General features: G+C 64.4%; 2 protein-coding genes across 7 annotated transcripts in view; one reads left to right on the top strand and one right to left on the bottom strand.

Annotated features, from left to right (window-relative positions):
* Positions 1 to 12: 12 nt before the first annotated feature.
* LOC126041097 (pleckstrin homology domain-containing family A member 4-like) lies at positions 13 to 6,688 on the bottom strand. The gene is made up of 10 exons (XM_049806368.1): positions 6,534 to 6,688; positions 6,453 to 6,502; positions 4,998 to 5,067; positions 4,344 to 4,448; positions 3,642 to 3,714; positions 1,824 to 1,921; positions 1,615 to 1,718; positions 1,194 to 1,347; positions 421 to 529; positions 13 to 308 (listed from the first exon to the last, which is right to left on the bottom strand). The coding sequence occupies exons 3-10, from the start codon at positions 5,058 to 5,060 to the stop codon at positions 13 to 15; spliced, it is 1,002 nt and encodes a 333-aa protein (XP_049662325.1). The 5' UTR covers positions 5,061 to 5,067; positions 6,453 to 6,502; positions 6,534 to 6,688.
* A 784-nt stretch (positions 6,689 to 7,472) lies between these two features.
* The window catches only part of NF2 (NF2, moesin-ezrin-radixin like (MERLIN) tumor suppressor), a 50,357-nt gene continuing 45,877 nt past the window's right edge, over positions 7,473 to 11,952 (top strand). For all 6 annotated transcript variants that reach the window (XM_049805658.1, XM_049805659.1, XM_049805656.1 and 3 more), the window contains exon 1: positions 7,473 to 7,656. In XM_049805658.1, coding sequence (XP_049661615.1) covers positions 7,543 to 7,656 — 114 coding nt within the window. In that variant the 5' untranslated portion in view covers positions 7,473 to 7,542. The remainder of the gene's footprint in view (positions 7,657 to 11,952) is intronic.

Genomic DNA, 11,952 nt, shown 5'->3' with positions numbered 1-11,952 from the left:
CCCGCCCTTCTCTCAGAAGCTGGCCTGGAGAAGGGTGATTCTGATTGGCCGTCGAGCCCCGCGGCCGGCCACACCTTCTCGCCCTGAACCCCGCCCACTCGCCCCCGCCCGATGCCAGGACGAGGTCTCATTGGCTGACGGTGGGGGGGCGGTGCCCGGGTAGGGCAGAGCCCCATCCGAGCCCTCGGATGTTAGCAGCCAATGAGAAGAGTCAGTTGGAGAGAGCAGTGTCTGATTGGCCGCGGTGTCTCGCTCCGCTTCATCCCTGCCGGTTGCTTCAGGAGGGCGGAGCTCCCTCGGGCTCCTCCCTAGGGGAGGCGGGGTCAGGATGGGGCGGGGCTGGGGGGCGTCCCGCCGGCGGGAGCGCCCCGGACTGGGACAGGGACCGGGACCGGCATCGGGACCGGGATCGGGACCCACCTGCTGCGGCGGCAGCGGCGCCCACGGGGGGCCCCCGCGGCCCCCCCCGGGTGTCCTTTGTCCCGCAGGGCACCCCCCGGGACGGGGCCTCTTCCTGGGGTAGGGGCGCCTGCCGTGAGGACACGGGGCGCCCGCTGCTTGCTCCTGCCCCACGGCTTCCCCCCATAGCGCCCTCCCACCCCACAGCCCCCCCAGCCTGCCCCATAGCGCCCTCCCACCCCCCAGCCCCCCCAGCCTGCCCCATAGCCCCCTCCCACCCCCCAGGCCCCCCAGCCTGCCCCATAGCCCCCCCCACTCCCCAGCCCCCCCAGCCTGCCCCATAGCGCCCTCCCACCCCCCAGCCCCCTCGCACCCCCTAGACCCCCCATCCTGCCCCATAGCCCCCCAGCCTGGCCTATTGCCCCTCCTGCCCCATAGCCCTGTGGGGTGCCCTACCCTGGGGTGTTGGCGGTCGCCCAGGTACTCTGCTGGAGGGGGTAACAGGGCCCCCCAGAACCCCCCGCAGTGGGTATGGGGGTGCCACCCTGGACAGACCCCTCAGCTGCTGCTCCCGGGGGTACCATGGCACCCGCCAGCACCCATGGGGCACCCCACCACCTATGGGACCCCAGGACAGAGGGTGTCAGAGCAGCTTGGGGTGCGCCTGGGGTTAGGTTGGGGTACCTACTCCACCCACCCCCCAGCCCCCAAATGTCACAGATTTGGGGGGAGGAGGCTAGTTTGGGGTCACCCTGGGGGGGGTCAGCACCCCAGTGGTCCCCCACCAAGCTCACCTTGCTGGGGGGCAGTGGAGGGACTGGTGGGCGGCGAGGAGGGGGAGTAGGGGGGCTCCCCAGATCCTCACCCGGGTGGGCAGGCAACAGGGGTGAAGGGGCACCAGCACCCCGGGGTTCCTGGGGCATCTGCAGGGAGAGGGAGCGGGGGGACCTGGGGGGGGGAAGCAAGAGGGGTTAAGAAGTTAACTGCCCTCCAGCCCCCCCCCCAAACCCTCTGTGACTCCCACAGACACCCCCCAAAAAACTCTCTGTGACCCTCCTAGACTCCCCAAACCCTCTCTCCCCCCCCCTGACCCCCCCCCCCACCTCCTGCCCCTGCGATCCTCCAAACCTACGCCAACCTCCCCACTACCCAGGCACCCCATACCCCCCTCCCCATGCACCCAGGCCCCCCGGTGCCCCCCAGCACCCCGCTCACCCGGGCAGGGGCGATGCGCCCTGGCGCAGGGCGCAGACCCAGGCGTTCAGCTCCTCGGGGGTCTCGGCCCCCAGACAGTACGTTCGCATCCCGGGGTGCTCAGCCTACAGATGGGGGGGGTCCATGGTGGATGGCACCCAGGCGTCCGGGCCTTGTCCCCATCACCCAGGGTACCCCCAGGTTTGGGGAGTCAGGGAGACGGGGCTGACCGTGAAGAGGAATCGGGGGGCTCGGGGGGCTGGGGGCAGGACGTGGATCTCGTAGCCGGGCAGGGGGAGGCCGCCCCGCACTTGCTGCTCGCTGCTGTCTGGGGGGGCAGAGGGGTCTTGGGGGGGGGGGGAACCCACAGGGATCCCCCATTGGCACCCCGAGACCCCCAGCACGATCGGGGGGATGTCAGGGACCTCCTCTGGGTCCACCAGCTGCCCCCAAACCACCCAGGGCCTCCCAGACCTCAGAGACCCCCAGGGAGCCCCAAATGCGCCAGGGACCCCCAATCCCCCAGGATCCCTGACCCCCCCCAGGGACCCCCAATCCCCCCAGAATCCCTAACCCACCAGGGACTTTCAATCCCCCAGGATCCCTGACCCCCCCCAGGGACGCCCAATCCCCACAGGGACTCCCAAACCCCCCAGAATCCCTGACCCCCCCCCAGGGACCCCCAATCCCCCCAGGGACCCCCAATCCCCCCAGAATCCCTGACCCCCCCCAGGGACCCCCAATCCCCCAGGATCCCTGACCCCCCCAGGGACTCCCAATCCCCCCAGAATCCCTGACCCCCCCCGGGACCCCCAATCCCCCCCAGGGACCCCCAATCCCCCAGGATCCCTAACCCCCCAGGGACCCCCAATCCCCCCAGGATCCCTGACCCCCCCAGGGACCCCCAATCCCCCCAGGGACCCCCAATCCCCCAGGATCCCTGACCCCCCCCAGGGACCCTCAATCCCCCCAGGGACCCCCAATCCCCCCAGAATCCCTGACCCCCCCCAGGGACCCCCAATCCCCCAGGATCCCTGGCCCCCCCAGGGACTCCCAATCCCCCCAGAATCCCTGACCCCCCCAGGGACCCCCAATCCCCCCCAGGGACCCCCAATCCCCCAGGATCCCTAACCCCCCAGGGACCCCCAATCCCCCCAGGATCCCTGACCCCCCCAGGGACCCCCAATCCCCCCAGGGACCCCCAATCCCCCAGGATCACTGACCCCCCCAGGGACCCCCAATCCCCCCAGGGACCCCCAATCCCCCAGGATCCCTGACCCCCCCCAGGGACTCCCAATCCCCCCAGAATCCCTGACCCCCCCCGGGACCCCCAATCCCCCCAGGGACCCCCAATCCCCCCAGGAGCCCTGACCCCCCCAGGGACCCCCAATCCCCCAGGATCCCTGACCCCCCCCAGGGACCCTCAATCCCCCCAGGGACTCCCAATCCCCCCAGAATCCCTGACCCCCCCCCGGGACCCCCAATCCCCCAGGATCCCTGACCCCCCCAAGGACCCCCAATCCCCCCAGGGACCCCCAATCCCCCAGGATCCCTGACCCCCCCAGGGACTCCCAATCCCCCCAGAATCCCTGACCCCCCCCGGGACCCCCAATCCCCCCAGGGACCCCCAATCCCCCAGGATCCCTAACCCCCCAGGGACCCCCAATCCCCCCAGGATCCCTGACCCCCCCAGGGACCCCCAATCCCCCCAGGGACCCCCAATCCCCCAGGATCCCTGACCCCCCCCAGGGACCCTCAATCCCCCCAGGGACTCCCAATCCCCCCAGAATCCCTGACCCCCCCCGGGACCCCCAATCCCCCCAGGGACCCCCAATCCCCCAGGATCCCTAACCCCCCAGGGACCCCCAATCCCCCCAGGAGCCCTGACCCCCCCCAGGGACCCCCAATCCCCCAGGATCCCTGATGCCCCCAGGGACCCCCAATTCCCCCCCCCAGGGACCCCAGGTCACCCAAGCCCCCCCTCACCCCCAGGTCCCCATGCCACCAGGGTGTCCTACCCTCCCAGCCCCCCCCGGCCCCCCCCTCACCCCGGTAGTAGTAGAGGCAGAGATCGACCAGTACAAACCAGCGGCGCTTCCAGAGCCGCAGCCCCGAGCTGTCCTGGAGGAGGGGGACGGGGCTGAGCCCCCCCCAGCCTATCACCCCCCCGGCCCCCCTGCTGCCCAAGCTCCCCAACCCCTTCCGATCCCCCCAACCCCATAACCCCCCCCCCCCAGCATCCCCATCGACCCCAGACCCCTCAAACCCTCTCTGATCCCCCAAACCCCATAACCACCCCAAACCCCATAACCCCCCCAAGCCCCATAACCCCACCACCACCCCAGATGCCCCCCCCCTCCGATCCCCCAAAACACATAACCCTCCCCCAGCACTCCCCCCACCCGAGACCCCCAAACCCCATACCCCCCAGCACTCCCCCCACCCGAGACCCCCAAACCCCATACCCCCCAGCACTCCCCCCACCCGAGACCCCCAAACCCCATACCCCCAAGCCTCCCCCCACCCCAGACCCCCCAAACCCCATACCCCCAAGCCTCCCCCCACCCCAGACCCCCCAAACCCCATACCCCCCAGCACTCCCCCCACCCCAGACCCCCCAAACCCTGTATGCCCCCCAGCACCCCCCCCAGATCCCCCCGAATCCCATACCCCCCCAGCACCCCCTAAACCCCCTACACCCCCCCTGGATCTCCCCACCCCATAACCTCCCCTGTCCCCCCCCCCCCCACCTGCTTGTGCAGCCAGCCCCGCATGGCGGGGGGGGCACGGGGGTCCCTGCGCAGCGCCTGCCCCCCCTTTCCGAAGGCATGGACCCGGGGCACGGGCCGGCAGGGCTGGGCAAGGGCTTCACCCAGAGCGGGGGCTCCGAGGGGCCCCCCCCCCGGGGTTGTCCTGGTCCCTCCCAGCCCCCCTACCCCAATTCACCTGTACACCCCACAATGACCCCCCCGAGCTCCCCAGGGCTCCCTTGGGCCCCCCATCCCCTCCTCAAAGCTCCCCATGGACCCCCCAGCCCCCCTGACCTCCCTTAGGCCCCCCTGACCCCCCCCAAAGCTCCCCATGGCCCCCCCAGCCCCCCTGACCTCCCTTAGGTCCCCCACGACCCCCCCAAAGTTCCCCATGGTCCCCCCAGCCCCCCTGACCTCCCCCCTGGATCCCCCATGCCCCCCCCAAACCTCCCCATACCCCCCCAGCCCCCCAACCACCCTTGGGTCCCCCCTTGCCCCCCCCACCCCGAGCTTCCTTGGGTACCCCAGCCCCCTCCCTAACTCCCCACGACCCCCCCCCAGCCCCCCCCCTTGGGTCCCCTATGCCCCCCCATAGGTCCCCATGCCCCCCCCCCAGCACCCTTGGGCCCCCACACCCCCCCCCCGCGTGCCCACCTGGGTGCCAGGGCCGTGGGTGTCAGCGGGGGCCCGGCGGGGGGGCTCGTCGCCGTCTGCCATGGGGGTCCTACGGGGACAGCGGAGAGCGGGGGGGGGCCGGGGGGGCCCGTCAATGTCCCCGTTGTCCCCGCGGGGACAGAGGGCCCGTTCTTCCCCTGCCCGGGCTGCGGGGGCGGCCGCTGCTCCCCGGACGCTGGGGGTCCCCCCCGGCCGGCTGGGGGGGTCCGGGGGGGTTCGGGGGGGTTCTCGCCCCCTGCCGGTCCCCTTCCCCTGCCTGCTCCTGCCGGGGTTCAGGCCCGTCCCGTTATCGCACGCTGGTCCCAGTTGCCATCCCAGTAACGCTGAGTTGGTCCCAGTTCTGTCCCGTTATCCCAGTACGGGTCCCAGTCCCATTCCGTTATCTCCATGCTGGTCCCAGTCCCATTACCCCAGTACTGGTCCCAGTCCCATCCCGTTATCCCAGTACTGGTCCCAGTCCTGGTCCCAGTCCCATCCCGTTATCTCCATGCTGGTCCCAGTCCCATCCCATTACCCCAGTACTGACCCCAGTCCCATCACGTTATCCCAGCACTGGTGCCAGTCCCATCCCACTATCTCCATGCTGGTGCCAGTCCCATCCCATTACCCCAGTATGGGTCCCAGTCCCATTCCGTTATCTCCATGCTGGTCCCAGTCCCATCCTGTTATCCCAGTACTGGTCCCAGTCCCATTCCGTTATCTCCATGCTGGTCCCAGTCCCATGCTGTTATCCCAGTACTGGTCCCAGTCCCATCCCATTATCTCCATGCTGGTCCCAGTCCCATCGCGTTATCCCAGTACTGGTCCCAGTCCCATCCCATTATCTCCATGCTGGTCCCAGTCCCATCCCATTACCCCAGTACTGACCCCAGTCCCATCACGTTATCCCAGCACTGGTGCCAGTCCCATCCCACTATCTCCATGCTGGTGCCAGTCCCATCCCATTACCCCAGTATGGGTCCCAGTCCCATTCCGTTATCTCCATGCTGGTCCCAGTCCCATCCTGTTATCCCAGTACTGGTCCCAGTCCCATTCCGTTATCTCCATGCTGGTCCCAGTCCCATGCTGTTATCCCAGTACTGGTCCCAGTCCCATTCTGTTATCTCCATGCTGGTCCCAGTCCCATGCTGTTATCCCGGTACTGGTCCCAGTCCCATCCCATTATCTCCATGCTGGTCCCAGTCCTATCGCGTTATCCCAGTACTGGTCCCAGTCCCATCCCGTTATCCCAGTACTGGTCTCAGTCCCACCCTGCCGTCCTGATGCTGACCCGGGTCCCAGTCCTGTTCTCTCCCCCCGGTGCTGGTCCCAGTCTCCATCCTATCCCCCCAGTGCCGGTCCCCGTTCCCCGTTCCCAGTTCCATTACCGCAGCGCTGGTTCTGCTCCCAGTCCCATCCCATTACCCAGTGCTAGTCCCAGTCCCAGTCCCATACCGCTATCCCAGCGCTGGTCCTGGCCCTCCAGTCCCACTCCTGTTATCCCGCCACTGGTCCCAGTCCCGTCCTGTTATCCCGGTACTGGTCCGTTATCTCAGTACTGGTCCCGGTGCTGTCCCGTTATCCCAGTACTGGTCCTGGTCTTGTCCCATTATCGCAGTGCTGGTCCTGGTCCCGTTATCCCGGTCCCAGTCCCGTTATCCCGGTACTGGTCCCGGTCCTGTTATCCCAGTCCCGTTATCCCGGTGCTGGTCCCGGTCCCGTCGCGTTGTCCCGGTACTGGTCCCGGTCCCGTTATCCCAGTCCTGTTATCCCGGTACTGGTCCCGGTCCTGTCGCGTTGTCCCAGTACTGGTCCCGGTCCCGTTATCCCGGTCCCAGTCCCGTTATCCCGGTCCTGGTTCCGGTCCTGTCCCGTTATCCCGGTCCCAGTCCCGTTGTCCCGGTCCTGGTCCCGGTCCCGTTATCCCGGTCCCAGTCCCGTTATCCCGGTCCCGGTCCCGTTGTCCCGGTCCTGGTCCCGGTCCCGTTATCCCGGTCCCGGTCCCGGTCCCAGTCCCTCCCCGTGTCCCCGCCCGCTGGTCCCAGTTTCCCCCCCCCACCCGCCCCGGGGCCGAACTGGGCAGCGCCCGCCCGGGGCGGGGGAGTCCCGGGACAGCGGGTCCTAGTGCCCGTCCGCGTCCCGCCCGCCGCCTGCCACTCATGCGCCTGACGCCCCGCCCCTCCCGAGCACGTCAAGGCGCGGGGTGCCGCCCGCTCCGCCCGCCGCCAGGGGGCGCCACCGCTCCTCCCCACCGCTCGCCTCACGCTGCGCTGGGAGGTGGCCTCGCCTCTCCCCGCCCCCTTCCTTTGAGCGGCGTTCCGCTTTCTCCAGTCACCGCCGCTCCCGCTCCCTCTCCTCCATCACAGGTCTTCCCGTTGGTTGCCGCGCCGCTCCACCCGCGTGGCGGGGGCGGGACTAGGCCGGCGCGGGACCAATAGCGGGGCGGCGAGGGCGGGGCGCAGCTCGGCGCGGCCCGGAGCGGCGGGGGCCCGGGCCCTCCCCACCGCCATGGCGCTGCCGCCGCGCTGAGCCGCCTCCCCCCGCCATGGCCGGGGCCATCGCGTCCCGCATGAGCTTCAGCTCGCTGAAGAGAAAGCAACCCAAGACCTTCACGGTGCGCATCGCCACCATGGACGCCGAGATGGAGTTCAGCTGCGAGGTGACCGCCGTGGGCGGCGGCGGCGGCGGGACGGGACGGGACGGGGCTCCCGGGCCGGGAGGGGGGGGGGTCCCGTTGAGGTGGGCCGCGTCCCCTGCCGCCGCCTTCCGCGGCCTCTCCCCGCTCGCCCCGGGGGCTTCCTCTGGGCCGGCAGCGGGCCTAAGCCCGGCTGTGGGGCCGGGCCGCCGGTGGGAGCGGGGAGGGGGTGGGCTGCGGCCCGGTGTCCCGGGTGCTGGGGGGTGGGGGGGGCGCCTCAGGCCTGCCCTGAGTGGGCTCCCCCGGCCCCCCCGTGGGAGGTACACGGTCACGGAGTGACCGCTGGGGGGCTGCACGGGTGGGACAGCGGGGTGCGGGCATGCCTGGCCCATAATTCAGGTTTATTCCGGTTATAATTCAGGTTTATTCCGGTTATAATTCAGGTTTATTTTGCCGTCGCAGCTGAAGGCGCCCACTGCGTGGTGGCTGTCGCGAGGAGGCCGGGCCTTGCGGTATTCCAGGTGGCGAGGCTTGAATCCGCAAGGGTCCCACTCGAAGCGCTCCGCAAACTCACGAGAACGAAATTGTCACGTTTTGATGAGTTGTTAGCTCAGTCCCGAGGACGAGGGGTGTTCCTGGGGGGCTGTGTCCCGGTGCCTGCACCCGTTGTTTCTGGTTTTTCTCTGACGCTTTCTTTTTGGTTTTGGGCCCTTGGTTGTTCTTAAACATTCTCCTCTGGGCAGTTGCTGTCAGGCCTTGGGGGTCTGGTTTATTGTTGCTGTGTTTTCAGCCGATCTAGAGCGATTGGACACACAAACATTGAAAGCCATCTCTACCCAGTTTAACTTTTTTATTTAATAGTTATGTGTTTCATTAGTCTGGTCCAAATCTTGATGGAACTCCAGTGCCCATAAGCTGAGGTGCGTTTGTCGTCATAAATTTTCTTACTCTTGAAATCTGTTGCCAGCTCTGAAGAACTTTCTGCCTTTCCCAGGGATTAAGGATTTGTTTTAGACAGTAATGTTGTGAGCTTCCCACCGTTGCGCTGCCAGGAGAGGTTAAGTGTCCTGGCTCCGTTCTTGCATGTTTTTCCAAGGCTGCCAGTAATAATGTATGATGAAAAGTAAGTAATTCTTCTTTTTAATGGTGCGGTCGCTTGTTGTTTCATGTTGGGATTAAGGTGTTTGTGCAGCAGTAAGGCAACGCTCTCGGGTGGGATTTGACCACGCATCTTCAGATGACTTTTCAGGGAGGTTCCTGCCAAAAAAGCTTGTCGCTGCAGATAGACTTCTCCAGCCCTTCTGGAAGCGCAGGAAGGAGCTCACAAGCTGCATGTACGGTCTTGCTCAGGTCTCCTGTATCTTGTCAGAGCCAGCGCACGAGGGATGCATGGGGGAATTCGGGCGTCGTCCTGCAGCGCAGAGCGCTCAAGCAGAGGGGAGGGAAGTAGTTGGGTGCAGATGGGTGATGGGGCTCTTTCACACCATGCTTGCTGCAGACCAGGTGTGTTTTATTCAAGAGCTGTGCAGCTCAGCTTGAGGTGCGAGTTTTATTCGAGCAGTCCAGCTCCCTGGCCAAGTCTCTGCCCCTGTCTTTGTCTTGTAGTTGTATGGCTCTGGGGAAAGCTCCTTGGCTTGCTGACTCTGCAGAAGTACACCAAGCCCAACGCCTGATGTTGCGGACGGATCAGACACACCCTGCGGCCTCGAGTCGCTGGGGCTGATGTGAGGGAGGGGGTGGCAAGGTGGCCCAGGGAAGGGCTTGGCTTGATCCTTGCCACGGCAGCCCACGGTGAGACCTGGAGCCAGGAGAAGAGCTTGCGCCCGTGGTGGTCTCGGCTGCCCCGCCTCAGTCAAAGTCAAAGGGGTGGGAGAGTCGATGAGTCGGGGAGGACCGTGCTCCTCCCTGAAGGGATCCAGCCCCTGTCCGAAGGTTTGCTGGGCTCAGGCCCTGAAAGGGCAAGATGGGAGAGGAGCAAGCAGCGCTACGTTTGCCCGAGTATCTGTGTGTGTTTCATTGTGGTGGGCTCCTTCAGGCGGGAAGGAGGACTGCTGATCCGAGCAGGAGGCTGGGGAGGGGGAAACCTCTGCCGCACAAACACTCTTTAGAGGATTAGCGGAAGGAGGTGCAGCGGGGGGCTCTTGAGATGCGTTTTTGTGGCCTGTGAGCGGTACCTCGTGCTGACAGGGACGGAGAGCTGGTGGCTTGTTGGAGGTCTCGTTGGGAGCCTGCTCCTGGGGGCATGCCGCTCCCTGCCAAGCCGGGTAGGGGGAACCACTGCTGCCTCTTGGCTTCACCTGCCTGTGCTTGTCCCTTCCCTCTCTGCCGTTGCTGCTCTTCGGCCACGGGCACCTCCTGGCTCCACTGAGGGAATGAGCTGGGGGTTCAGCAATTCCTCTGCAAGGCCAGTAGTCCCAGGATTGTATCTCTGGTTGGGTTTTGTTGCACACCCGGTGTGCTGAAGCCTGCTCCCTGCCTCAGGCTTCAAAGCCCATGGGAAATAGCAGCGGAGCAGGCGGAGGAGGGAGAGCATGAATGTTTTGCTGCCTAATCCACGCTGCCACCTTGGCTTCACCCCAGGTTGCCCGTCCAAACAGCCTTGCTAGGGAGCCCTGGCTGCTCAGCAGCTGTCCTGGGGAGCACGGTTTGTTTGAGCCTTGGGAGCTGGGAGGTGGGTGTTTGGAGCAGGATGGGGCAGCAGGAAATTCCTCTGCGTGCTGGGGCTGCAGGTCCCCGGGAAGGAGAGGCTGTGGTCCAGGCAGAGGATGATTTCTGTCATCCTGCATGCCGTCTTGCCGTGCCCTCCATCCCATCCACTTCCAGAAAACCCCATCCTCCCTGCACCCCGTTGCAAGTTGCCACCGCTCGTCTCTCTGCCCAACCTCTGCGCTCCCAGCCTTGCTCCAAGCATTGCCATGTTGCTGTCTCCCCCATTTTTCTTCTTCAGAAGCTGGATGCGTGGCTGGTGAGTGGTCCAGGGGGCGTGTGGCCATTCTGGGGAGGCTGATGCTACACGTGCTGGTCTTCAGCACAGCTCAACCAGTGGCTTCCTGGACAGGTATTGATCACGTTGCTGGTAAACACATTTAAGCAATCGGTGCTTTGCTGTAGTGGCTTTTCTGTGTGAGATTAATGTAACTGATGTTTTTTTCTTTAAACTTTGTTTCTGAGCTCTTGAGTTGTGCCCTGTGTTGTCACGAGTTAGGGTTCCCAGCCCTGCCGTGCAGGACAGAGGTGACGTCCTCACCTCGAGGCGGTGACAGCAGAGACTCGAGACCTCTAGGCTGGCCAGGCAGCTGGAAATGGTGGAGGCTGTGGGGTGTAAGATGTAACCTGCTCTGGCCTGATGGCTGGCACTCGGGGCTGGACTGAAGGTCACTCGGTGCAAACTGTAGAGCTCCGACTCCTGCCCCAGCAGTCCTCCTTCTTCTGACCCCACCAACACCACAGTAGCTGGGGGAGACCTTGGTTTTCTGTGTTAATTTTTCAGTCTGCCCCGTAGAAATTCCCAGCTGTGTATTTTAAGAGATTAAACCTGCTTTGCATCTGTTTACTCTGCAAATGATGTCTCTAAATTGAGCCTAAATCTAAAATAATTCATGGAAATGAAATCTTAATCTTTCTAACATGGCGATGAAGTTTAATAATCACAGTTGGGGTTTCACTTTAAAGACTTATCATTTTTTTGGGGAAATCTTGAAGATACAAAGTGAATGTATTCTTTTATTTATTTATTTATTTTACTTCCATGGTGGCTGTTTGAGCCTGGTACCTAATTAATTGATAACATCTTGAGGCAGGATAGACATTTGCATAGCTCTTAAAATCTCCATCTTAAACCAATCCCTAGCTGCCTCACCTTCCTGACAACACCCTCAAATAGCCCGGGCAGTCCCTCGGCTTTCTGTGCTTGGAAAGCAGAGCAGGAGAAACCTTGTTGAAAGACATTTATTGTTGATGTTCTCTTGCGATTAACACGGCAATGGGCCGTACACTGCTTGAGTACCGATTCGGGAAGCTATTTTAAGCAGCAGTAGCGTAAAGCAGAGCTTGCCAGGGTGTGGTACTTGCACTAATGGCTTGATGTCACTTCAGAGCGAGTGCCAGGAGGCTGCCATGCCCAATGGTTTCCTCTGCCGTTGCCACCCCGATGGTGCAACTTGCTGACAGTGGCCCTGAACCAAATTAAAGCAGTTGATGTGGCAAAGGTAATGTGATTTTGGCGGTGCCTCTCTAGATGAGGTAGTCGGTTATCCATTATCTCTGGCATAACATCTTAAAGCCCTGTGATATTTTTGAGTCCGTGTCTTCCAAGGCATC

This window comes from Accipiter gentilis, chromosome 7 (genome assembly GCF_929443795.1).
Source record: "Accipiter gentilis chromosome 7, bAccGen1.1, whole genome shotgun sequence".
In the NCBI taxonomy this organism is placed as follows: domain Eukaryota; kingdom Metazoa; phylum Chordata; class Aves; order Accipitriformes; family Accipitridae; genus Astur; species Astur gentilis.
This window is presented reverse-complemented; position numbering and strand designations above follow the sequence as displayed.

Excerpts from the sequence above, each read along its gene's own strand:
- LOC126041097 (XM_049806368.1), bottom strand. The coding sequence starts at position 5,060 with ATGGCAGACGGCGACGAGCCCCCCCGCCGGGCCCCCGCTGACACCCAC. Across the intron at positions 3,715-4,343 it reads GGGGCTGGCTGCACAAGCAG|GACAGCTCGGGGCTGCGGCT; the intron begins GTGGGGGGGGGG and ends CCCCTCCTCCAG. Across the intron at positions 309-420 it reads CGCCGCTGCCGCCGCAGCAG|GGAGGAGCCCGAGGGAGCTC; the intron begins GTGGGTCCCGAT and ends CGCCTCCCCTAG.